Consider the following 23,965-nt stretch of genomic DNA (forward strand, 5'->3'; position numbering starts at 1 on the left):
GCAGTCTTGTCACTTTAGCAGCACATCAAACAAAGGAAGATTAAAAACGTGGGGATGAAATTTATTCTGTGGCACCATTGTCAAAAAGTTATCCAAGGCTATCTAAAATTATGCTTTTAAAAACTCAGCTTACAGCTTCAAGTACGTGAGGGCCTAGATAAATAGTCCTGCCAAACTTGAATGGGATTGGGGACAGCTCTGGATATTAAGACCTACCTGAGCCTATAATAGCTGATCTATGGTACTCAAAGCAGAAAGGGTATGAATGAACAGTGGACTGACTATAAACTTGATAGGACAGACAATTTTCTGAAAAATAAGTTAACTGCCACACCTGCTGGATGTTATTCCTTCCTCGCATTCAACATCATCCCCATTAATACACACAGCCTCTTAGCCTTTAGTTTTTTAATAAAGATCCAAACAGTAAACACTTCAAGCTTTGTAGTCATTTCGTTTGTTAGTTTCTTGTCTTTTGCCGTGAGATGAAAGCAATCATAGACATTAGGTAAATGAGTATGTGTGGCTATTTGAATAACACTTTATTTACAAAAGAAGCAGTAGGCCACTATTTGCCACACTTTGCTTCTAGAGGTAACAATGGAAAGGATCTTCTGTAGTTGACAGGTACAGACTTTCATAGTGGGTGGTAGAAAATGTAGATGAACAGAACATTCAGTGACTACCAACAGGCCTAAACACTGCATTCTTGTCCAGCTTGGAGGGAAGGTATGTTAATGGAATATTTCCCTTGTTTACACTGATATGAACATTTGTGACTGCACCATCTGAGTATAACCTTAACTCATGGTTTGTCTTAATTAAGTTTGCAATTTTAAGTAAAATCTGAACAATTTAACCTGTATCATCTTTAGCTAGAACTCTTGAGATCAGGTTTTGAGTACCCTTAACGGAGGGAGGCTCTCAAAACTTAAATTTTTGAGGATAAAGATAATAAATTACATGGTGCAGAGGAGAGGGGAAGGGAAAGCCCACAGCCTGGCTAAATTACGTCTTTTCTTTTTGGTTTTTTGAGACAGGGTTTCTCTGTATTGTTTTGGAGTCTGTCCTGGCTTAAGTCTTTTTTACTTTTCTAATTTGGTGGTAACATCTAGATGCATGATTCCTTTCTATATGAACCAAACCTAAACATGTTTTATTGATCCCTATTGTTTTCTGCGGTATCTCCCATACCTTGATGAGTCCATAGGGACATAGTAAATGCTCAATACACCACTGTTGTACAAATGAACCTACCCAACACTTTTAGCCTTTGAGTGGTCAGCAGAGACATTCCCCACAGGAATTTTAGGAAGGGTTTATACCTCTTCTAGAAGAGAAGGTAGCATCCTTTCACCAGTTTGTAGGCATCTCTGATGTTTAATAATTGGGGAGGAGTGTTATAGACATCAGAATGTGGCAGGCAGACTGTTACTTCATTTTATGAACCAGTTTTCACATCCCAAAACTATAAAAAGAAAAAGTTTCATTAAATGTCATGCTTTCCCAAGAAGCATGGCTATCTGAGATATACTCAAAGATGTTTGGCTTCCAGTAAAACTAGTTAGAAAGAAAAAATGTTCGTGGACATCTTAGAGAGGAAGAAGGGCAATGAAATGCTTTTCCAAATGGCAGTGACACAGACCTGAGAAGCCAACTACCAGTGGATCTCATTATTAGACTCAAAGCGTTTAAAAGAGGCAGTGCCCCCTTTCCTGAGAAAGCCAATGAAGCATGGTGGCACAGCTACACTGCTAGTACATGTCAGCAGGTTATGCAAGCCCGCTGTCCCTTAGAGCACAGCACATAACCTAGCACAGAACTCACCCTCGGCTGTAGTATCTCAACATGCTGATGATTTTTACTAGAACACAGCCTCCAATAAAATTATGAAGCATGATCACCCCCACCACAAAGCACCTTCCCACATCTCTGAGCCTAGCTTATAAAATGAGGGCATTTGTTGATGAAGGCTGAAGTTCCATTTTGGACTTTTACAACTCTTTAACCCCCTCCCACAAATCTGATGAGTTCCTCAAGGATTGCTCTTACCTGCCCAGAGTTCCACCAGCCTGGGTATAATACTTATTATAATCTAGCCGGAGCAGTAATTGAGCCAAATCTGAGTTGATCTGGTGATTTCGAACACTGGAAAGAATCTTGAACAGGAGTGAAGACTGGCGACTAAAACCCTGTTGAGAGACCTGAGCTGTCACTACCATGCAGAGTATGACACCTGGTGTCTTTGGAAAAGCCTTGCTTAAATTTCTGCAGGACCACATTCCTATTACTATCAGCTCCTAAAACAAGTTTGACTTCTTAATACTGTGTCTGTGAAATGCATGACTTCCATGAAAGTACTCTCTCATTAGTAGGAATTCAACAGCTCATTTCAGATTAATATATTCTATCACATACTGGGATTGCAGTGAGCTTGCTTTGTTACAAGGAGATAAATATAGTCTCAGATTATAATTACAAGTGAGATGGGAGGCTGGTTCAGGGAAGGAAGTGGGATGTGAGAAAATGAGCACAAAGCCAATGTATACTTGGTGGGCTGAATAAACTATTCAGGGCTGAACTATTTCTGAACACTGTGAGGCAGCACTTTAATCTTCAAAATCCACTGATACCAATGCTTTTATCTTTTTATCTTGTCATTTGTCTGTTCTGGGATACACTTTATTGACTCAGAGCAAAGGCTGTTTGCTCCCTGGCGTGGGGTATGTATTTCCAGTGGCCAGGCAGACTCACCTTCACAAGAATGCTCAGCTGGGCAGCTCCTCGCTCATCCAGTGGACCCAGGTTCTGACTGACCAGTGAACAAAAACTGTGACAGAGATCTAGGATTTCATTCAGGCAGTGAAACACCTACCCAAAAATACAGTTGGTGTTAGGGAATGAAGGAAGAAACTTCTGAAAACGCAAGGTTTGAGAAAATAGTCTGACAACTGACCTCCCCTGTCTGAACTCTGCACAGACATCACCACCTTCAAGGCTGTCTGGCCCTCCCCAGGAATATGCAGGATGAACATCCCTTCTTGGGACAGCTGCATTCTTCTCTGTCCCCCGACACAAAGCTCCACTTCAGTCGCTATTAGCTCACCATCCTTTATTAGACCCACTGAGTGTGCTCTTGCCTTTGGTATGTGAGTATTGTTTCCTGGGATTTCTCTTCTCTTTAGTACCAATCCAAATCCCAGTCTGTGAAATACTCCTTACCCACTGCAGCCTTTAGTGAATTCCACCTTTCTCTACTGTAGTATCTGTGTTGTTCACTGGGAACTGTCCAGGCCACCTGTGCTGTTGCTGGCTTCTGTATGTACATCTTGTTTTTCCAACTAGATTGTGAGCTCCTTAAGGGCAGAGCCATGACTTATACCTCTTTGTATCCCCAGTGCCTTGCATACAGTAAGCACTCAATAAAGACTTCAGTTATGATGACCTGTTCTGATGTAATGCTTTTCCTCAGGGATACACCCATGCTGTTTAAAGAACAGTGCCCACCACTGCAGTTTTTTGTTTGTTTGTTTTCCCAATTCACAGATCCCTTTAGGATGGTGGATACTTAAGTAATTCTTCCATGATTTGCCAAGTAACAGCACAGATTGGCACCCTGAGCAGTACAGCTTGGTCACTGTATTATTATTTTAGTCTCTCACTTTTCATTTTGGGATTGGAGCCAGCTTGTGTGCTTTAAAAATTACTGGTGCTTAGACCCCAATCTGCATTTGACTTGAGTGTCTGGCCTTAGATTTTTACAATGTCACAGATGACTCTAGTATGTAGTCAGGGTTGAGGAGAGCTTCCACAAAGACGCTAAATGTAGGTACTTGCAGTTGGACACATATCCAGAGTGACAGACTCTATGTGCCTATGAAAACAATTCCCAAATTAATGGTTAATCTTGGCTCAACAGATTTCTTAGAAAGTGCACTCTGTTTTCCTGCAGAGTCAGAGAGATTTTTGAATTTCAAGTAAGTAATTTCTTCTGGAGGTTAAATACATAGTTCTTTAACTATACTTGTTCACCACACTCTATGATACAACATTTCACTTACCTTTTAACGCTGCCTTTTTATTTTGCTTTGAGTTGTCAAAAATGTAAAAATGAAATATAACAAGAGTTCAGTAAGTTTCATGTCTTATCAATTCCAGCAGCCTAAAGGGGCTTATTAGAAACAGGCTAAGGAAACAGACCACTCCTACTTACAGGTTTCAGCAAAATAAAGGACTGGGCCAGCAAATTGCTTAGGAAGTGATCATGAGCCAATCGGATGCTTTCAAAGTCCCTCGTAGAATTGATCTGAAGAAGCAGCTGTGAGAACTGAGACTCCAGCACATCTACCTGATAGATAGATAATATTTTTAGCACCTGGCACATTCTGAGTGCTCTATTTTATGGTTCTTCTCATCTCTTAGAGTTTGTGCGAATTGTTCATGCTGGCAGTATACATGTGGAGGACAAAGGATAATTTTCCAGGGTCTGTTCCAGAGTCTCCTTTTACCATGTAGTCTCAGGTCATCAGGCTCGGTAGCTCTAGCCTTCACCTACTGAATCATCTTACCAGCTCTCATCTTCCTTGTAGCCACTTTAGGCAGACCCTTTGTAAAGTGTGTGTGTTGTAGGGGCCTTGTGTATGCAAGAGGAGGCTATAGCACTAAGCTACATTCCCTGTTATTTGTTTCTTTTGACGCAAGGTCTTGCTGTAGCCCAGACTTTACGATTCTCCTTCCTGGCACTTCCCTGTGAGATTTTGGAATTGTGTGTCAACAGATCTTGATTGTATAATTTCTGTTATATAGCTGACTGGTCTCATATAGCTGACTGGTCTCAAACTTAATGTATAGCCAAGGATGACCTTGAACTTCTGGTCCTCTTGCTTCTTCCTCTCAAGAATTAGGATTACAAACTGGTGCCACCACATCTGACATTTTTTGGTGGTTGGGGCTCAAATCCTTGCCATATACTATGTAAGTACTCTACCAATTGAGCTACATTACCATTCATGATTGTGCAATTAAAAGAAAAACGTGTATTTTGCTTTCATGTGTGTATGTGCACCACATGCATACCTGGTGTCCACAGAGGTCAGAAGAAAGTGTCAGATCCTCTGGGACTAGAATTACTGGATTAGAGTTACTGATGGTTGTGAGCCACCATGTGGGTGCTAAGAAAACCTGGGTCCTCTGAAAATGCAGTCAGCTTTCTTAACTGCTAAGCTATCTTTCCAGCTTCATGGGCGTGTAATTCTTAATAGCTTCAATGTCTTTGCAAACCACTCTCCCCCTACCCCAGCGTAATCCATTCATGCCTCATCCCTTCCACTGACTGACTTGATTAGCAATAGCTGGCTTGTCCAACATGTAGCCAAGGATAGGTAAGGGCTACATGTAGTTAAGGAGCAACACAATTCTAAAATGAGATTCTTTGGGGTAGAGGTGGTAACTGTTGCATAGTTCATGAATGAGTGTGAACTTTATAAATGATAATGTTATGCCATAATGTCAAAAGATTGGACATGCCTGAGAATTCCAGAATGTCTGACAAACAAGTATCCTGAAGCCCAAATCCCTTTATCCAAGGATTTCCACTTCCCTTTAAAATTTCAAGAAAAACATACCTAGTGATGATATAATTCCCGAATTTTCTCCAACTGCAGCATTTTACCAAATACAGAATTGCAGACCCTTCTTGGTGTTTTTCTAGGCTCCTTTTCCCACATTCCTCTTCCAGGCATTGCTCAGAACATACCTGGAGATAGTACTGAAGATTATCTACTAAGAAGGCCATGTGATTTCTTAGGCGCCACTTGACTGCATCGGTGTGGTTAGATTTGAGGTGCTTGCGTTGCATCTGGAGGGCCCAGCAGTGCTGCAGTTCAGCCTGGACACGGCGCACACTCAGTAAGTACTTGAAAACAACATTATACCTACGACAGAAGATCACTGAGACATGGACCTTATTCTAACACCCCTCCACACAACAGACACAAGGATTCCCTTGTCTCCCTCCAAAGGCAGGCAGGTTAGAAGAGTGCTGAGAACAACGTATTTGTACAGCAAATCATATGAGAGAAAGTGAAATGAATTTCAGTTATACAACAAAACAACTAAGCCTCAGTAAGAGAGCCTGTCACAAGGTATAAGGAGCATAAGAGAGGATATCCAGTGTCCTCTTATGATCCTGTAGCCACTCACATCACACACAACCCATAAACATCACACAAGCATGCACATACACATTTTAAAAAATTAAACATTAAAAATATTAAATATTAAAAACATTAATCTAAAAACAGTATTTAAGGGATTGTGGGCATCTGTGAGTAGTCATATGTTGGAGTCTCTAGACAAGGTCTGTATAATTTATCTAGTTATGCTGTGGCCTCTGAACTTGTTGCAGAAATATCCCTGCAACAGCCTCATCATTTCCTACTTTGAACCCAATCTGCCCAGCTTCTGTATGTTCTAAAACAGTAGGCACACTATGAAGCAAGGTAGCTAGAGTGGGGGAAGGCTGAAAAGAGATGGCCTTTTCCTCACTCCTGTAGTCACAGTAAATGGTTTCCTCACACCTTCTCAGGGTGCAGTGTGCCTCTCTCATCTTCTTTCTGGGTCCCACAAGACTGCAATCAATGCATCGCATCATGGTCCAGCCCCCTTATCCCACCTCTCTAGCTCGGTTGTTTCCCCATGTAGTAAGAGGATCGTTCATTTTTAGTTAAACTGACACAAACTAGGGTCATCTGGGAAAAGGAATGTTGTGGAATAATCTTTTTACACTGTGAAGATTTGCCATTCTGATTGGTTTAATAAAAGGCTGAAAGGCCAATAGCCAGGCAGGATTTTCAAAACACTGAAAAGATGGGCAGAGTCATGAGGAGTTGCCAGCTAGACACAGAAGAAGGAAAGCAATATGGGCAGAGTAAGGGTACTAAAACCAAGAGGCAGAAAGTAAATGAATAGAAATGGGTTAATTTAAGTTATGGGACCTAGTTAGAAACAAGCCTAAGCTACTGGCCGAGCTTTTATAACACGTCTCCATGTTGTGAGTGGGAGCTGGCAGGAAGGAAAGAAAAAGCCTCCTACAAGAAAATGTCATTGGAGTGATGTGTAGGCAAGTCTGTGGGGGTATTTTGTTGATTAGTGACTGACATGGTAGGGCTCAAAAAGGAAGCTGAATGAACCACGAGCAGCAAGCCAGTAAGTAGCATTCCTACATGATTCCTGCTTCAGTTCCTGCCTCCAGGTTCCTGCTGACTTTTGCTTCCTGATGCTATATGCTACAAGCTGAAATAAAACCCTAAAACCCTTTGCTTTTGGTCATAGTCTTCATCATGGCAACAGAAATCTAACTAATATAAAAGTCCCAAGTAAATTAACATCATCAACAACAATCATAAAAATCAGGGGGGAAATTTCTAAGGACTTATGGAATAGGCAAGTGCCAGAACTCAGTGTGTTGTTACCGGAGACTTCATATTTGAGACCACAAACAACAAGCCTACAATTGCTTATTAGTTGTCAATTAAAAAGAGAAATCGGGGTCAGGCATGGTGGTATATAGCTTTAATCTCAGTGTTTGGAAATCAGAGGCAAGCAGACCTCTGTGAGTTTGAGTCCAGCCTGGTCTGTATAGTGAGTTCAAGGACAGTCAGGGTAACATACAGAAACCCTGTCTCAAACTCTGGGGTGAGAGATTGCTCAGTGGTTAAGAGCGCTTGTGGCTCTTTCAGAGACTAAAATTTAGTTCCTAGCACTGATACTGGGTGCCTCACAATTGCACCATCTCCAGTCCTGGCCTCCATGGAAACCAGCATACATGTACACAAAGGCACATTAAAAAAATCTTATAAGTGTCATTTTGTGAGTGAGTGAATGCAGGTGGGCATATGCCCTGGCAATCACATGAATGCCCCCCCCCCCCCACACACCTTGTTTGAGGCAGGGTATTTTTGCTGCTTGCCTGTTTATACTAAACTGGCTTGCTTGTGTACTTACTGATATTCTCCAGTATCTTCCTCCTATCTCATAGTAGAAATTCTGGGACTACAGGCATGGACACATGCTTCATATACATTCTGGAGATTTGAACTCTGGTCCTCACCTTTACTCACAGCCATTTCTCCAGCCTAGTCTGAAGATTCTAAGAGGCTATATGCCTTTCCATTCATTCAAGCGCTTACCATTCCCTATTGTTTCATGGTTATCCCCTCACTTACTAATGTGAGCTGCTTGTTTGTTTTTGTTTTAATTTTGGTCAACTTGACACAAGCTGGAGTTACCTAGGAAAAGGGAGCATCAATTAAGGAACTGCCTTCATTGGATTTCCCTGTGGGCAAATCTGTGGAGTATACTCTTGATTGATGATTGATGTGGGTGATACCACACCTGGACAAGTGGGTCTGGGATGTGCTAGAAAGAAAACTGAGCAAAATGAGTAAGAAGCATTCCTCTATGGTTTCTGTCTCTGTTCCTGCATGAATTCCTATGCTGACTTCCCTCAATGAAGAATTACTATCTAGAAATATATAGCAAATAAGCCCTTTCTTCCCAGAAAGCTTTTTCATCATCTTTTTTTTCATAGCAACAGAAAACAAACTAGAACCCCTGTCTAGCTCCTGAAGACGGGTGAGTCTGTAACCTCCGACTTACTAGTACAGAGACCAGCTGGATGACTGGTTGCTTTCACCAATATTATTATTGTTCACTTACTTCTTCCCTTGGTTATAAGGTGGGCAATACTAGGAGAAACTCAGAACTACTCACTTTTCCAAGACGGCTGGGGTGAAGAGAATATGCAGTGGCCACTGTACTTTGTAGGAGAGACCTAGAGCAGCCCAGCCGGAAGCAGGGGCTTCCCGGGGGGACGTTTCCCGAGAAGGCCCTTCTCTTGGCTGGGTGGCATCTGCTGTGGATAAGAAGATAATGAAAAATAACTTGGTTAATTAGAGCCAGAGAGAGCAAGAACTGTACATATCAAATGAGATACCAGTGGTGCTAAATAGTAGCACTGCGAGGCAACAGTACCCCTGTGAGGGCTTTGCTGAGAGGTGTTTTAAGCAAAAATATAGATGCAATTTCAAAAACAATCTATGGACAGAGCACCTTATACAAAATTAGAGAAGTAGCCTAGATGATCCCTAAGGTCCCAAACTACAGTTTCTGTGGAGGGAGATAATGAAAACCAGAACATGCAGAGAGGAGGCAATCGGAAAATAAACCTTTGTGGTCCTTTCCATGATACTCAATTGTCAAGTGCAGCAGAGGGAGAAGGTTGTCATCATCCAGCAGCACTTTGTGTGCTGACTGTTGAAAGGCCACATTCACATCTGCAAGGAAGCACAGGAAAGCAACAGTAAGGCTCAGCTAAGACCAGGATGTATGTGGCTTCTGTCTGACCAGCACTGATCTCTCCTTGTCCTTCTTAACAATACTGAGAGGGTCACCCTGCTCTGTACATTCCCTGCAGTGTCAGCAGGGTTGGCAACACCCAATTCTTGGGGGGGGGGGGCAGCATGATCAATGGGTCATGATAGCTGACCTTTTTGGCTGTTTTGTTTATAGACTTGATCTGATCTGGGCCAACCCAGAGGCTCTCTTCAGACTCTGAAAAAATGTAGTTTTTCTGAGATCAATTTTAGAAATAAATCTGGCAAGATCCGCGGTTGGGGACTGAACAACCCTTTCTTTCACAGGGGCTGCAAATTAGATATCTTGCATATCAGATGTTGACATTGTAATTCATAACCATAATTACTTATGAAGTAGCAACAAAAATAATTTTATGATTGGGTGTCACAGCATTAGGAAGGTTGAAAACCACTGGACTAGAGCCTGTCCTACTGGCCAAGAAGACAAATGAAGATAATTAAATTTTATCTAAAACCATCACATCTAAGATTATGAGAATCAATAAATTCTTTATTTATTTGCTTAAATGAGTCTGAACTGGCTTTTCTGATATCTGTACCAAAAAAAGCACAGTAGTTATCTATTGTCTCATTAAACTATAACAACAAACCTCTCCATTTCCCTCCCATTTTCTTTTTCTTGGCTTAGATCTTTACTACATTCTCTTAACTGGCCAAGGGGAAAACACTTTGCTGAATAAGACACATCCTAATGCCTCACTTCTTCATTGTTACAGTGATAGCTATGTGACCTGGGGAGGGCCAATTAAAACAAAGCACTTCACTAGACTTCTCTTTTGCTGCTAGAAACCAGGCTAGGCTTTTTTGGGAGGGGGACAGCATCAAAGGTATGGAAAAAAGTCTAAACAGTACTTTAGACTTTTGCTTTACTTGTCCTGACACCCAGTTATACCCCAAGCACAAGGGAGCTTTAGCTATAACTAGGCTTTCCCAGGACAGGTTTCCATTTTTGTTTTTTTTTTTTTTTATTTGAGACAAAATTCTCTATAGCTTTGGACCCTGTCCTGGAACTTGGTCTGTACTCCCAAGGGCTGGGATTAAAGGCACACACCACCACCTCCAGGCTTCCATCATTATTTTTAAGATAAAAGTTGTGGTGGCTAGAGCACTGATAGTTAAGAGCACTGGCTGCTCTTGCAGAGGACTGAGGTTCCCTTCCACACACCCACATGGCAGCTCATAAACACTTGTGACTCAAGTTCTCATTCTCCTGGCTTGTGCATGCAAACATATAACACACAACATCAGCCAAGAAACACCCTCCAACTTGAACAAGCTGTTTATTCTCAGGGCTGTAGGACAATTACCATGCTCTGTTACTGCAGTAGGTGGTGTTTTTAACATGTGTTGAGCTGTGTCAATGAAGGCCTGGAACAGTTCTCCTCGTCCCAGAAGGTAAAAGTCTTTAATGATCTGAGGGAAGAATTTCAATGTACAGATCAGTAAATCAGTGCAGAATTTCAATGTACAATTCAGTAAATCAGAGCCTGGAGGCCTTTACTACCCAAGAGAATAAGGACATGGCTTAGTATTTTAAAGATGCATACAGAGCAGCCCTTCAAAACAGGAGGACTCTTTGTGTTTGATGGCATTTAGATCACAACAGAAGAAAGTAAACTTAAATCTTTTTATAAAGAGTTCAGAAGATTTGCAGCATCAAATATAATTTCTTTACATGAGTTAAGAACAATGAGTCTACTGTGGAAGTCTAGGCAAGAGTGCTTTCTACAATCATTTCAAGATTTAAAAGAATATCAGTTATTACCTTCAGCTGACCCAGTAAGTCTGACTCCTCTACCATTAGCTTCCAGAGGTGCTGTGATAAGAGTAAAAAAAACAAAAACAAAAAACCTCATTCATTACAGTGAACCCAAGTTCATCTAGCCCTAGGAATGAACAGATATAACAAAGGATAAAAATTTCCTGAAATTAACAGCAATAGCGGCACAAACAACTGTGAAATTAAAAACCACTGGATAGAATACAATTTTTATTTTTATATTTTATTTTATTTTGGGTTTTTCAAGACTCTGTAGATCCGGCTGGCATGGAACTCACAGAGATCCACCTACCTCCTGAGTGCTGGGATCAAAGGTGTGCACCACCACCTCTCACTTGGCTTGTTGCTTTATAAAAAGTAAAAATGGAGTTGGGCTTGGTGGCACATGCCTGTCATCCCAGTACTAGGAGACTATAGCAAGAGATGACCAACAAGTTCCAGGCCACGTCTGCTTATGCAGCAAAGTCTTTTTTTTTTTTTAAAAGGGCTTAGCAGTTAAGAACACTGCTGTCCTTCTAGTGGACATGGTTTGATTTGCAGCACCCACAAGATGGCTCACAACCATCTGTTAACTCCAGTTCCAGTGAATCTGGCACCCTCATCTGGCCTCCAAGGACACCAGGCAGGCATATGATGCACAAGATATACATGCAGGCGTAACACCCATACATGTAAAAAAAAAATACAATTTACACATGCATTGAAATACTACATGAGAGGCTGGACAGATGGCTCAGTGGTTAAGAGCACTGACTGCTATTCCAGAGGACCTAGGTTCAATTCCTAGCACCCACATGAAACTATAATTCCAGGACCCATGGGAAAATATCAATGCACATAATAAAAGTAAAATTTAATAAACCCTGAAATACTACATGATTTTCTATTTGTAATTTGTTTTTAGGTACAAGTTAGCATGTCTTAATATTTAAATAAAATAGGATGGAAGAAAAAAGAGAAAGACAAGTAAAAATTACCTAAAGGATTTATAAATTAAGAAACAAAAGTAGTCTTAATTAGTTTATTAATCTTAATAAAAGCCTAAAAAGACAACAATAATGAGGAAAACTGGGGCTAGTGAGATGGTTCAGTGAAAAAAAGTTTGCTAAGCAAGCATGAAGACCCCAGTTCAGATCTCTAGCACACATGCTAAAGCTGGGTATAACGGCTCGTGTCAATAGCCCAATGCTGGCAGACAGCTGGACAAGTAGATCCTGGGGACTCACTGGCAAGTTAGTCTAGCCAAACGGAGAACGTTTGGTTCTCACTGTCCTAAAAAGTAAGCTGAAGAGTAAAAACAAGTTAACAAGCTCTGGGGCTTATGTGTGTACACACACGTGCATGTAACAGAACTACATATACCACGAATACAAAATAATGTTTAAAAGATTAAAATTTAAGTAAACAAAACATAATTTCAAACAAGTATTTAAAAAATTAAATATACCTGAAATAGTTAAGTTCTGCAGAGTATCAAAATTGTTACATATTGCTGCCATAAGGACCTTCAGCAGCTCAGGGATTGAGGGGGATCCACTGAGTTGGCGAACTAATAAACTAATCACTCAACTTGATTTTTCTATATGAGGGAGTTAAACAGTTCTCTGGGGCCGGATCAAATGGGAAACACACACACACTCACTTGTACACACATGCGTGCATGCATGCGCGCATGCAGCGCGTGCGCGCGCACACACACACACACACACACACACACACACACACAAAGCATGCCAGGATCTCACCTAGGGTGCTGATGAATGGCAAGCCCTCAGCAGGTCAGAGAAACTGAAGAGGAGATGCAGAGCAGGTGAACTACTGGACAGATAGACATATGAGAACTTTTCCTGAGGGCCAAGGCTTAGTTCTTAGTATTCTTGTTGTTGCTTGTTCTACACTACTCTTTTTCTGTTCTGTTCTTCTACATTTATGTATCCCTTCTGCTCTCTTGATGTCTTCCTTCTAGCTAACTTAATTTTTTTCCTTACAGCTTATATACCCCAGCAAAATCTTTCACGCAATGTAAAAATGATGTCATTGTTATTCTATTTTCAAGTGAACGATTACAATGAATACAAGTAAAGAACAGCATGTTTTCTATATCCCTTACCTGATCAAACATTTTGTGTATTACAAGTTTCTCAGCCAGTTCTTTTGCTGGCAGGCTGCATTATGCAGTTACAAAGAAAGGATCGATCGCTGTTATTTATCCCAAAAGGTAATCTTATAAGAAATCTTAAGAGAATCACAAATCTAAACTTTAATATATGAAACACAGTCAGTGCTACTTTAAATCCTCAAGGTTCATACCCACTCACTAACAGTTTTTTTTTAAATATCAGGAACCTGAGGGCAGAAATGAGTACAAGGAATTAAAACACTCTTGATCATCAACCCATCCGAGCAAGACATCAGCCAGCAGTAGCCAGGCTGCCATTGTTCTTGTTCCCTGACCTCAAAGAGTCCCTCACTCAACTATGTGCCTTCCTAAACTTTAAATTGTTCCTCAAGATTTTCCTACCTCAAAGCCATTAACAAACTACCTTAAGTTAACCTTACTAACAATTCTATGTGTCTCAATCCTTTCTAAGAGTAGTGGCTGAATCATTAATTTGCTCCAGCAGCAATGCTTGGAAAAAGTCAATTACTATTATTTAAGTACCAGTGACACAGCCCAGTGGGGAGCTAGAAACCCCTGAGTTTTCATACAACACATAGATTATGAGGGATGTGATGACTGAGAAGGCTATGCTCAAAATAGCAGCATGAGGTCTCAGGATGTCCAGTCCTCGGGCTTCACCTCTCCAAGGCTCACTCAGGCATGGCTTTGCCAACCACCCAGCCACGTTCCATGAGTTCCAATGCTGCCTGTTGGTCCCCTCATCTGGGCCCCCACAGTTACAGGAAAAAAAATTTTTTATGGTAAATTTAGTTTTAAAAATACTTAACTGGTAAAAATTTGCCTTTCTGAAGAAAGCCTAGCTTAAATCTTTTTAACTAGATTCAATTCCTAATATAAATATAAACTTTTTATCAACAACCAAGGCACAAGACAGATAATAGTCTTACTTAGCTAATGAATGTAGATATAAAAACTAAAAGAGAAATAGATCCACAGCAAGAATACTAACAAAGAGGCAGCTGGTAAAATTGATTATCCCTTAAGATAAGAACTCTGTCAAGTAGGAAGAGAATCCTTTAATAAACTTCTTTTCTAGAAGCCTATAGTAAATGTCATAGTAATGCAGGAGCTATCTGTATAATCTCTAGAGTCAAGAAATCAGAGACGTCCTCTACTGTTTGATACAAACTAAACCAACAAAGCCCAACTGTTTAATGCTTCATTAAAGATCCTAGCTGAAAAGAAGGAACAAACCATTAGCACCCCAAATGTTTTGGAGTATTTGGTTGGTTTGAGACAGTATTTCTCTGAATTGCTTTGGAGCCTGTCCTGGAACTGGCTCTGTAGACCAGGCTGGCCTGGAACTCACAGAGATCTGTCTGCCTCTGCCTCCTGAGTGCTGGGATTAAAGGCATGCGCCACCCAATGCTAGGCTTGGAATATTTGTTTAACTATACAAAGGTGTATTGCATTTGTTTAACTATGTAAAGATGCTTGCATTTGTTCAATTACATAAATATATGCTGCTGTTTTACCTTGCCTGTCTAAGGCACCTGACTAGTCTAATAAGCTGAATGGCCAATAGCAAGGGAGGAGGAAGTATAGGTAGAACTTCTGAGCAGGGAGAGTAAGTAGGAGGAGAAATTTAGGCTGGGGGAAGAAAATAGACCCCAGGGGTAACCAGACATGGAGGAAGCAGCAAAGTAGGACATACAGAATTAAAGAAAGGTAAAAACCCCAGAGGCAAAATGCAGATGAATAGAAACAGGCTAAATTAAAAGAGCAAATGGGACAAGTCTAAGCTAAGGCCAAGAATTCATAATTAATAAGTCTCCATGTCTTTATTTGGGAGCTGGTTGATAACCCAAAGAAAATTCCAACTATATGCAAAGTTAAGGGGAATCTATAAGATTAGCCATCAATAAATTAACACTATTTCTCTACATAAACAAGAAACTGGAAATATAATTAAAACAAAACTCTTACACAAAAAGTTAAAAACCCTTATCAAAATAGTGACAAATGTACAGAAAAGTACTATACCAATATGAGTATCCTTAGCTCAAGAAATACTAGTACCCAGAAGCACTACTCATCCCTTCCCACGTCTCAAGGGCTGGACTACCATCCTGTCTGCTTGGCTTTCCTCCTAAGATTCCTGTGTACAAGTTAAATAAGTGAAAAATGTCTGGTTGATACTAAAACACCACACACACACACACACACACACAGTTTTTCATCACACAAACTCATGATTGTTAGAAATTATAATTAAGACTTCCCCTTTAGTTAACTAAACTAATTAAAACAAGCCTGTAGAAGGGTGAATTCTACTTCTATTTTAAAAACAGGAGTTCTTTACTTATTTTCTGTGTAAGAGTGCTTGCTTACATGAGTGTCTGTATACAACATGTCTGCTTAGGGCCTGTGGGGGTCAGAAGAGAACACTTGACCCCCTGGAACAGGAATTACAGATGATCGTGAGCCCCTATGTAGGTTCTGGGAATCAAACCTGGGTCGAATCCAGTGCTCTCAATCACCGAGCCATCTCTGCAGTTCCATAGATCACTCCCCCACCCCTTCTCTCCCCTTCTTTCCCTTCAATCCTCTCCAAACCCATTTCTTCTGGAAAAATGTTAGATAGAAGACATACCTCAGCCACAGTGCTACGGATTCGATCTACCACCTGCTCAAAATCCACGAGGCTAAAGAGTGGCTGCTGCTTGAGCCGATGCAGCTCTGCAGCAAAAGTGTCTTCCTGGTTCTTCAGGATGGACCCTGTGGAGGACGGGGCACTCTTGTCAGACAGGAGGCAAACCTAGCAGAGCTGTTTTCCTGCAGCTGTTCATCACTGTCACCAGCCACTCTAACCCAGATGCTTTGGGCAGCGACACAGATGAAGAGCCTCTGAGGTTGGGTGTGGCTGACCCAACAAGGGGATTCTTACCTTTCCTCGTCAGGTTCACATTTTGATTCTCAAACATCTGAACAGATTCTCCAACAAAGAGGATTTTTTCAGCAACCCTCACTGGAATGTAGGATGGTAAAATTTCTACCCGCAGGGAAAACTGCTTCAGAGATGGGGCCAGCATGTTCTCTTCCTCAATTAGGCGCTAGTCAAGGAAATAACCAGTCACATGAAGCATGAAGATAGGTCTTAGCTCTCCCAATCCATGATCTATGATATTGGCAAGCAGGGTCTAAATCTGAAGTTGCACAATTCTTAAATCACCATCTCTGGAAATGTAGTCCATTTTCATGGAGAATAATTGCATGACAAAAAGCACTGTTTTTATTTTTTAATTTACTTTTGTGTGTGTGTACACAATGCACATCAGTATGGGCACACATGGGCCACAGTGTATATGTGGAGGTCAGCGGATAACTGTAGGTATTGATCCTTGACAACAAGGTCTCCTTGTTCTACTGTATATGCCAAGCTAGCTGGCCTTCAGGTTTCTGTGTTTCTGCCTCCTATCTCTCTCCAGGAGCACTGACATTGGAGATGTTCACACTATAGTATCTGGCTTTAACATGGGTTCTGGGTATCTGAATCCAGGTCCTCACACTTGCACAATCACTTTGACTTATGAAGTCATTCCCTCAGCCTAATACTGAGTTTTTAAATATAAAGCTTTACTACTGTGTCAGGTGGGCAGACAATCAGCTTTCTTGTTTACATAATTCCAAGAGTTGGTTGTTATTCTTCAGGTCTATATATCTACATATTTTTATCTCATCTGTCTGTCTGTCTGTCTGCTCTGTCAAGACCTATCCTAGATTCTTCTCTCTTGTTCTACATTTTATAGAAATAACATCTTATGTGGCTTCACTGGACATCATAACAGATTGTTTTAACAGGCCTGCAAATACAAATGCTGTGGGCCTTCTACTAGACATTGACAGAGAACCTCTTGCATCTCCCCATGGGCCACAGATTAAAAACTTCTAAGTTGCTGCTGATTACTCCATGATTAGCTTCAGAGAAAGTGACACCACTCTTCCAGGCTGAGCCCAATGGACATTTTCCACAGGTTCCTTAAACTTAACACATCCCATGTTAGACCTTGGGCTGGTAATATAGCTCAAAGGTAGAGCACTTGCCTGACCTCAGTTTTGATGCCCACAAAAGCGAACACCAACAATACATCACTACTCACCTAGTGACTAATTGCTAAAGGCTACAACTTGTCTCTTGACTCACAGCCAACCCCTAAAGGACTACGGATTCCATTTTTGAAAGACCTCTCAGATTTCTCTATCTGCCTCCAAATTCAGTTACCATGCTTGAAATTGTTTTTTCACCTAAGAATCCCTAAGCCTCTTTTAACCAGTCTATTTGCCTCTGAGACTCATGATTTTTGTTTTTGTTTTGGAGACAGGGTCTCACTCTATAGCTCAGGCTGGCTTAGAACTAACTATATGGACTGGGGTGGCTTCAAATTTTGGATAATTCTTCTGTCCCTGATTCCTGGGTGCTGAGATTATATGTTTTTGTTGTTACTTGGGGCAGGGTGAGTCAGGGTCTCATCTGTTTTCCAAACTGGCCTTAAACTACACTAATGGTGCTTCCCCACCCCACCCCCTTTAGCCTGTCCTATAAGGAACTGAGATAACAGATATGTACCACCATGCTCAGCTCCTAATCTTGTTTTTTTAAGAAATGATTCCCTAAAATGACATCATAAAGTCTGTCACTCCTTCCCTGGAATTATCCAATTATTCTTACTTAGCTTTTTTTACATTCAGTCTAAATTCTTTCTTTTTGTTCACAAGGACCCTCAGGATTTGCTGCTGATTCACTCAGCACCTTCATCTATTGCTACCTCCATTAATCCTTTACCACACACACAATAAGTTCACCTTTACCTGACCATTTCAGCTGAAATTCAAATGGTTCTTCCAATGAGCCTATACCATTATAAACAATCGCTGGACAAGCTGTGACCTATCTTACCAAATTGCAATGTAGAAATACATCCCACTGAAAAGTCTTCTCTAGTTTTAAAACCCCACTTCAAGACCTTCCAAAAACAGCTGCACTCTTTGTAGAGCATATGGTAACTATAATGTAATTGCTTACTATTCTCTATTTTCCATCATTATACATTTCTTAAGTATTAAGAACTAATTTTTTTAAATGTAGTTGGGCACCTATAAACGTGCCGTGCACATAACAGACATTCAATGACTATAACAAGGTAAATGAGCCACCAGATGAACAAATGAATGTGGACAATACAAGTCTGAGGAGTCTACTCCAAACTACATGAAAAGGTACAGGGCAGCTCATATTTGCAGGGATAAAACTTATCACTGAACTTCTAAATGCATGTAATGTTGAAAGGAGAAATAAAGATTTCAAAATCACTTCCTACTGTGTAGTCTCTAATTAAGAGGAAGCCAGTGTTTCTGACTAATCCATTCGTGGAATGCAGTCAGGCAGGTGTCTCTAAGTGCCTGCCTGCCCTGGGTTTCCTGCTGTGCCCTCACCAGGTCCTGCAGTTCTCTCAGTTGTTTTCCCGTCAGTCCTCCAATACCCAGATCCTCTTCATCCTCTTCAGCCTGGGCACTGGTATTACCAGAAGATGGACCCTGTTTTATAAAAAACTCTTCATGCTGGTCCAAGAGGAGTCCGTGTAGCATCCAGGCTGAGAGCTGTTTATACATGACTCCATGGCATACAGCCAGGATTCTGAGGAGAGAAGGAAGCAAGAGCCTTACCAATCTACTTAAAAGAATACCAAGACTCACCACTGCCAGAGATTATGCTTGAAATTCCGACAGGACAGACAGAAGCTTGAGAGTTTAATGAGTGATGGGGGAAACAAGGTAAAAAAATAACTGCTAATTTAACTGCTTACAGACTGATTAAGTCCAACCTATACTATATGCTTAAGCTCACAAAATGTTCTTTAGGACAAAAATTTGTATTTTTTCTGTAAATTTCAAAACTGATGTGTCTTACATAAGTGGATTTAATTTTGCTTAACACAGCCTTGAATTTATTTTCTTTTTGGAAGTGCATAAGATTCAATATGTGAATACCAAGTTGACAGAATAATGTATTGTAACTCAATAGAATGCAGAAATCAAAATAAAATGCAGGAAGGTAGCTGGAGAATAGACACTGAGATGGTTTTGACAAGAGGCCAGCATGAAAACACAGTAACAGTCAGGACAGTATATTTCTACTAGGGCCCACCATAGCAGGCGCTGAGTATTACAATATATATGAAGCGTAAGAAAAAGACCTTAAAATAGCCTTTATGAATATGACAGAGGTTATTTAAGAGGAAATGAATAATCCTTTAAAGATATCTATGAAAACATAAACAGTAAAATGAATAAAACCATGCAAGACATGAAAGTGGAAACAATAAACAGGTAAATCTAGAAATGAAAAATTTAGTAACTAAGTGATGGAAGGCACTGAAGACATGATAGAAGAAAGAGATACCTTGGTCAAAGAAAATGTTAAATCTAAAAAACTGGCACAAAATATCCAGGAATCTGAGACACCATGAAGAGTTCAAATCTAAAAATAATAGGAATAGAGGAAGGGGAAGTAACCCAGATCAAAGACACAGAAAATATTTTCAACAAAATTATAAAGAAATTTCCCTAACCTAAATAAGATACTTATCAAGGTACAAGACAAGAAATATACAGATGTTAGGGCAATGTTGGCTCATGGCTTTAATCCTACCATTCAGGAGGCAGAGGCAGGCAGATCTCTGAGTTGAGGCTAGCCTGGTCTACAGAGTGAGTTCCAGGACAGCCAGGTCTACACAGAGAAGCAAATACCAACAAAACAAATAACAAAAACAAACAAACAACAAAAATATCCAAACCAACAAAATAAGTATATTGAACACCAAACAGACTGAACCAGAAAATAAAGTTCACTCAGCACACAATAATCAAAGCACTAAAGATAGAGAACAAAGAAAGAAGAGTAAAAGCTACAAGAGGAAAAGAACAAGTAACAACATATAAGCAGACCTGCTAGAATTATACCTGACTTCTCAAAGGAGACTCTAAAAGTTAGAAGGTCCTGGGCAGATGTGCTACAGATTCAAAGAAACCACAGATGCCAGCCCAAACTACTATACACAGCAAAACTTTCAATCACCATAGATGGAGAAAATAGACATTCTATGATTAAACCAAATTTAAATAACATCTACCTACAAATCCTGCCTTAATAGAGATAGGAGAAAAAATTCCAACCTTGAGGTTAACTACACCCAAGAAATCATAAAGAATAAATAAATTCCAGACAACAAATTGAAAAGGGGGAAGCACACATACACACCGCCACCACCAATGACCACCATATAACAAGAATCAACAAAAATACTGTTCATTGATAATCCCTCAACATCAGTTGTCTCAATTCCTCAATAAAAGGGCAGATTAATGGACAGATGTGAAAACAGGATCCATCCTTCTGCTATACTCAAGAAACACACCTTAACATCAAGGGTAGACATCATCTCATGGTAAAAGGATGGGAAAAGTAAATGGACCTAAGCAGCAAGCTGGTGTGACCATTTTAATATCTGACAAAAAATAGATACTAAAACTAATCAGATCCATAGGGAATGACACTAAGTACTCATCAAAGAGTAATTCTACCATGAAGACACTGCAATTTTTAACATCTATGAACCAAACACAAAGGCACTCAAATTCATAAAAGAAACATGACTATAGCTTAAATCACATACTGACCTTCACTTGGAAATCTTCAATACCTCACTCTCACAAATAGACAGGTCATCCAGACAAAAACTAAACAAAAATACTGGAGCTAAATGATGTCTATTCATAAACCAAAGGATTTAACATATATTTACATAATATTTCATCCAGGCACAAGAATATACTTTCTTTTGAGCATCTCATGGAACTTTCCCTAAAACTGACCACATACTTGGACACAAAGCAAGTCTCAACAGATAAAACTGAAATAAAACCCTGCAACCTATCTGACCACTACAGATTAAAACTGGATATCAACAACAAAACAACAAAAAAGCTTACAAACTCATAGACTAAACTCATTACTGAATGAAAAATGGGTCAAGAAAGGTTTTCTAGAATGAAAATGAATACAACAACATACCCACAAGAGGCAAGTTCATAACACTGAGTGGCTACATTAAAAACAACACAGCTAAAAGCTCTAGAACAGTGGTTCTTAATCTTACTAACTCTCTGACCCTTTAATAAAGTTCCCCATGTTGTGGTGGCCCCCTAACTATTATTTTCATTTCTACTGCATAACTAATTTTGCTACTGTTAGGAACAGTAATGTAAATATCTGATATGCAACCACTATGAAAGGGTCGTTTGACCCCCAAAGGGGTTGTGACTGTCAGGTTGGGAAATCACACTCAAAAGTAGATAGCAAGAAATAATCATACCAGGATGAAATCAATGAAACAGAAACAAACAAAAACAATACAAAGAATACAAAGTCAATGAAACAGAGTTGGTTATTTGAGAAAAATCTAAGATTTACAAACCTTTATCAAAATTAATTAAAAGGCAGAGAGAGGACATTCAAATTAACAAAATTAGAAATGAAAAGTGGGACTTAATAACAGATGGTAAGGAAATCCAGATAATCCTAAGGCTATATTTTAAAAATCCATGCTCCACTACATTGGGAAATCTAAAAGGATAATTTTCTCAATATAAACATTTAACTAAAGTTAAATCAAGATCAGATAAGCAATTTAAACAGACCAATAACGCCTAGTGAAATAGAAACAATTATTTAAAGTCTCCCAACCAAGAAAAGCCCAGGAACAGATGATTTTAACAATGAATTCTAGCAGACTTTCAAAGAAGAGTTCATGTCAATACTCTTTAAATTATTCTACAAAATAGAAACAAAGGAACATTGCCAACACTGTCATAGCAGGCCATATTTGACTGATATCCAAACCACACAAAGATCCAACAAAGAAAGAATTACAGATCAATTTTCCTTATAAGCATAGATTCAAAAATTCTCAACAAAATACTTGAAAACAGAATCCAAGAACACATTAAAAAGATCATCTACCATGATCAAGTAGGTCTCATCCCAGAGATGCAGGGATCGTTCAACATACATAAATTGATAAATGTAATCCATGATATAAATAAACCGAAAAACAAAACCACATAAGCATCTCATTAGGTGCAGAAAAAGCCTTTGACAAAATCCAACACCCCTTCACAATAAAACTTCTGGAAAGAAAACAAAAAACAATAAAATGGGGTACAGATCTAAATAGAGAATTCTCAAAAGTGGAAACTCAAAGGGCTGAGAAACATCTAAAGAAATGTTCAATATTCTTAGCCATCGGGTAAATGTAAATCAAAACTAGACCTTGTTAGGAAAGTGAAATAGGATAGTTACGGATGCATGGGGAGGCTTGGCATGAGAGGAGCAAGTGAGGAGGGGGAGAGAAAAAGGGGACAAAGGAAGGCATATAGGCAGAGACAACTAAAATTAAGTGCCAGCTGAGGGGTAGTATGGAGATTTAATACAGTAGAAGCTTCCTAAAATATACATATATGAAGGTGATCTAAATGAAATGGCTAAATATTGGGAGTTATCTCTGGTCAACAAATGAAGCTTTCAGTACTGGGTCTGGGTTACATCTAATTGAATGGTTGGCCAACAGCATCCCATTGGGAATCCCCAAACAAGCCACGCTGTTGCAAAGACTATAGATTGCTCACTACAAACTGACAGCAAAGCTCCATTGCTGAAGACAACACCTGTACAACTCACTGAACATGAAGAAGTCAATCTGATGCCTACATGAAGAAATGAAAGGGGTGTGAAAAGCCTCAGAGTCCATCTACCACAATTTTGTAATGAATATCTGTCCTAGTTAGGGTTTCTATTGCTGTGAAGACACACCATGACCATGGCAACCCTCATAAAGGAAAACACTTAATTGGGTGGCTTACAGTTCAGAGGTTCAGTCCATTATCATCATGATAGGATATGAATATGGCAGCATGCAGGCAGACATGGTGTTGGAGAAGTAGTTGAGTCCTATATTTTACAGGCAACAGGAAGTGAACTGAGACACTGGGCATGGCTTGAGCATATATAAGACCTCAGAGTCCGCCTCCACAGTGACACACTTCCTCCAAGAAGACCACACCTATTCCAACAAGGCCATACCACCTAATAGTGCAACTGTCTTTGAGGGCCATTTTCTTTCAAACCATCACAATGCTATACTTTCTTTTTTAACTATGAAGAAAATAATATATGGGCAGCCTTTGATCAGACTCTACCCCTTTCTTGACAGGATGACAATGGAACCAAGGCCCATGATAGACAAATATTCTACTACTGAGTTACATATGCTGAACTCCTTCTATATTTTAATACAGTGGTCATCATAAGACAAATATAACTTTATACCACTTTTCATCATTATAGAATATTTTACATATTGTGGCATTTATACTTTTTAATGGCTTCATAGTCTTTAGTGAATATTTAGTTTAAAAATTTTTTTTTAGTTACATTTATTTATGTGTATGTACATGTGTGCTGGCATGCCTTTACTTTGTATCCATGAGAAGGTCAGAACACAATTTGCA

At 39.8% G+C, this 23,965-nt stretch overlaps 1 protein-coding gene across 2 annotated transcripts in view; it reads right to left on the bottom strand.

Moving 5' to 3' along the window:
- Positions 1 to 523: 523 nt before the first annotated feature.
- The window catches only part of Tubgcp4 (tubulin gamma complex associated protein 4), a 34,609-nt gene continuing 11,167 nt past the window's right edge, over positions 524 to 23,965 (bottom strand). Inside the window, exons 7-18 of one of the 2 annotated variants that reach the window (XM_051183598.1) lie at positions 18,833 to 19,034; positions 16,287 to 16,452; positions 15,993 to 16,117; positions 11,203 to 11,253; positions 10,745 to 10,850; positions 9,228 to 9,335; positions 8,773 to 8,911; positions 5,756 to 5,933; positions 4,214 to 4,348; positions 2,755 to 2,871; positions 2,053 to 2,192; positions 524 to 1,468 (exon numbers count right to left, since the gene is read on the bottom strand). In XM_051183598.1, coding sequence (XP_051039555.1) covers positions 1,456 to 1,468; positions 2,053 to 2,192; positions 2,755 to 2,871; positions 4,214 to 4,348; positions 5,756 to 5,933; positions 8,773 to 8,911; positions 9,228 to 9,335; positions 10,745 to 10,850; positions 11,203 to 11,253; positions 15,993 to 16,117; positions 16,287 to 16,452; positions 18,833 to 19,034 — 1,480 coding nt within the window. In that variant the 3' untranslated portion in view covers positions 524 to 1,455. Of the gene's footprint in view, positions 1,469 to 2,052; positions 2,193 to 2,754; positions 2,872 to 4,213; positions 4,349 to 5,755; positions 5,934 to 8,772; positions 8,915 to 9,227; positions 9,336 to 10,744; positions 10,851 to 11,202; positions 11,254 to 15,992; positions 16,118 to 16,286; positions 16,453 to 18,832; positions 19,035 to 23,965 lie in introns of both variants that reach the window. The other variant, XM_051183597.1, reaches the window with a different exon arrangement.

Source organism: Phodopus roborovskii, unplaced genomic scaffold (assembly GCF_943737965.1).
Source record: "Phodopus roborovskii unplaced genomic scaffold, PHOROB, whole genome shotgun sequence".
Taxonomy (NCBI): Eukaryota; Metazoa; Chordata; class Mammalia; order Rodentia; family Cricetidae; genus Phodopus; species Phodopus roborovskii.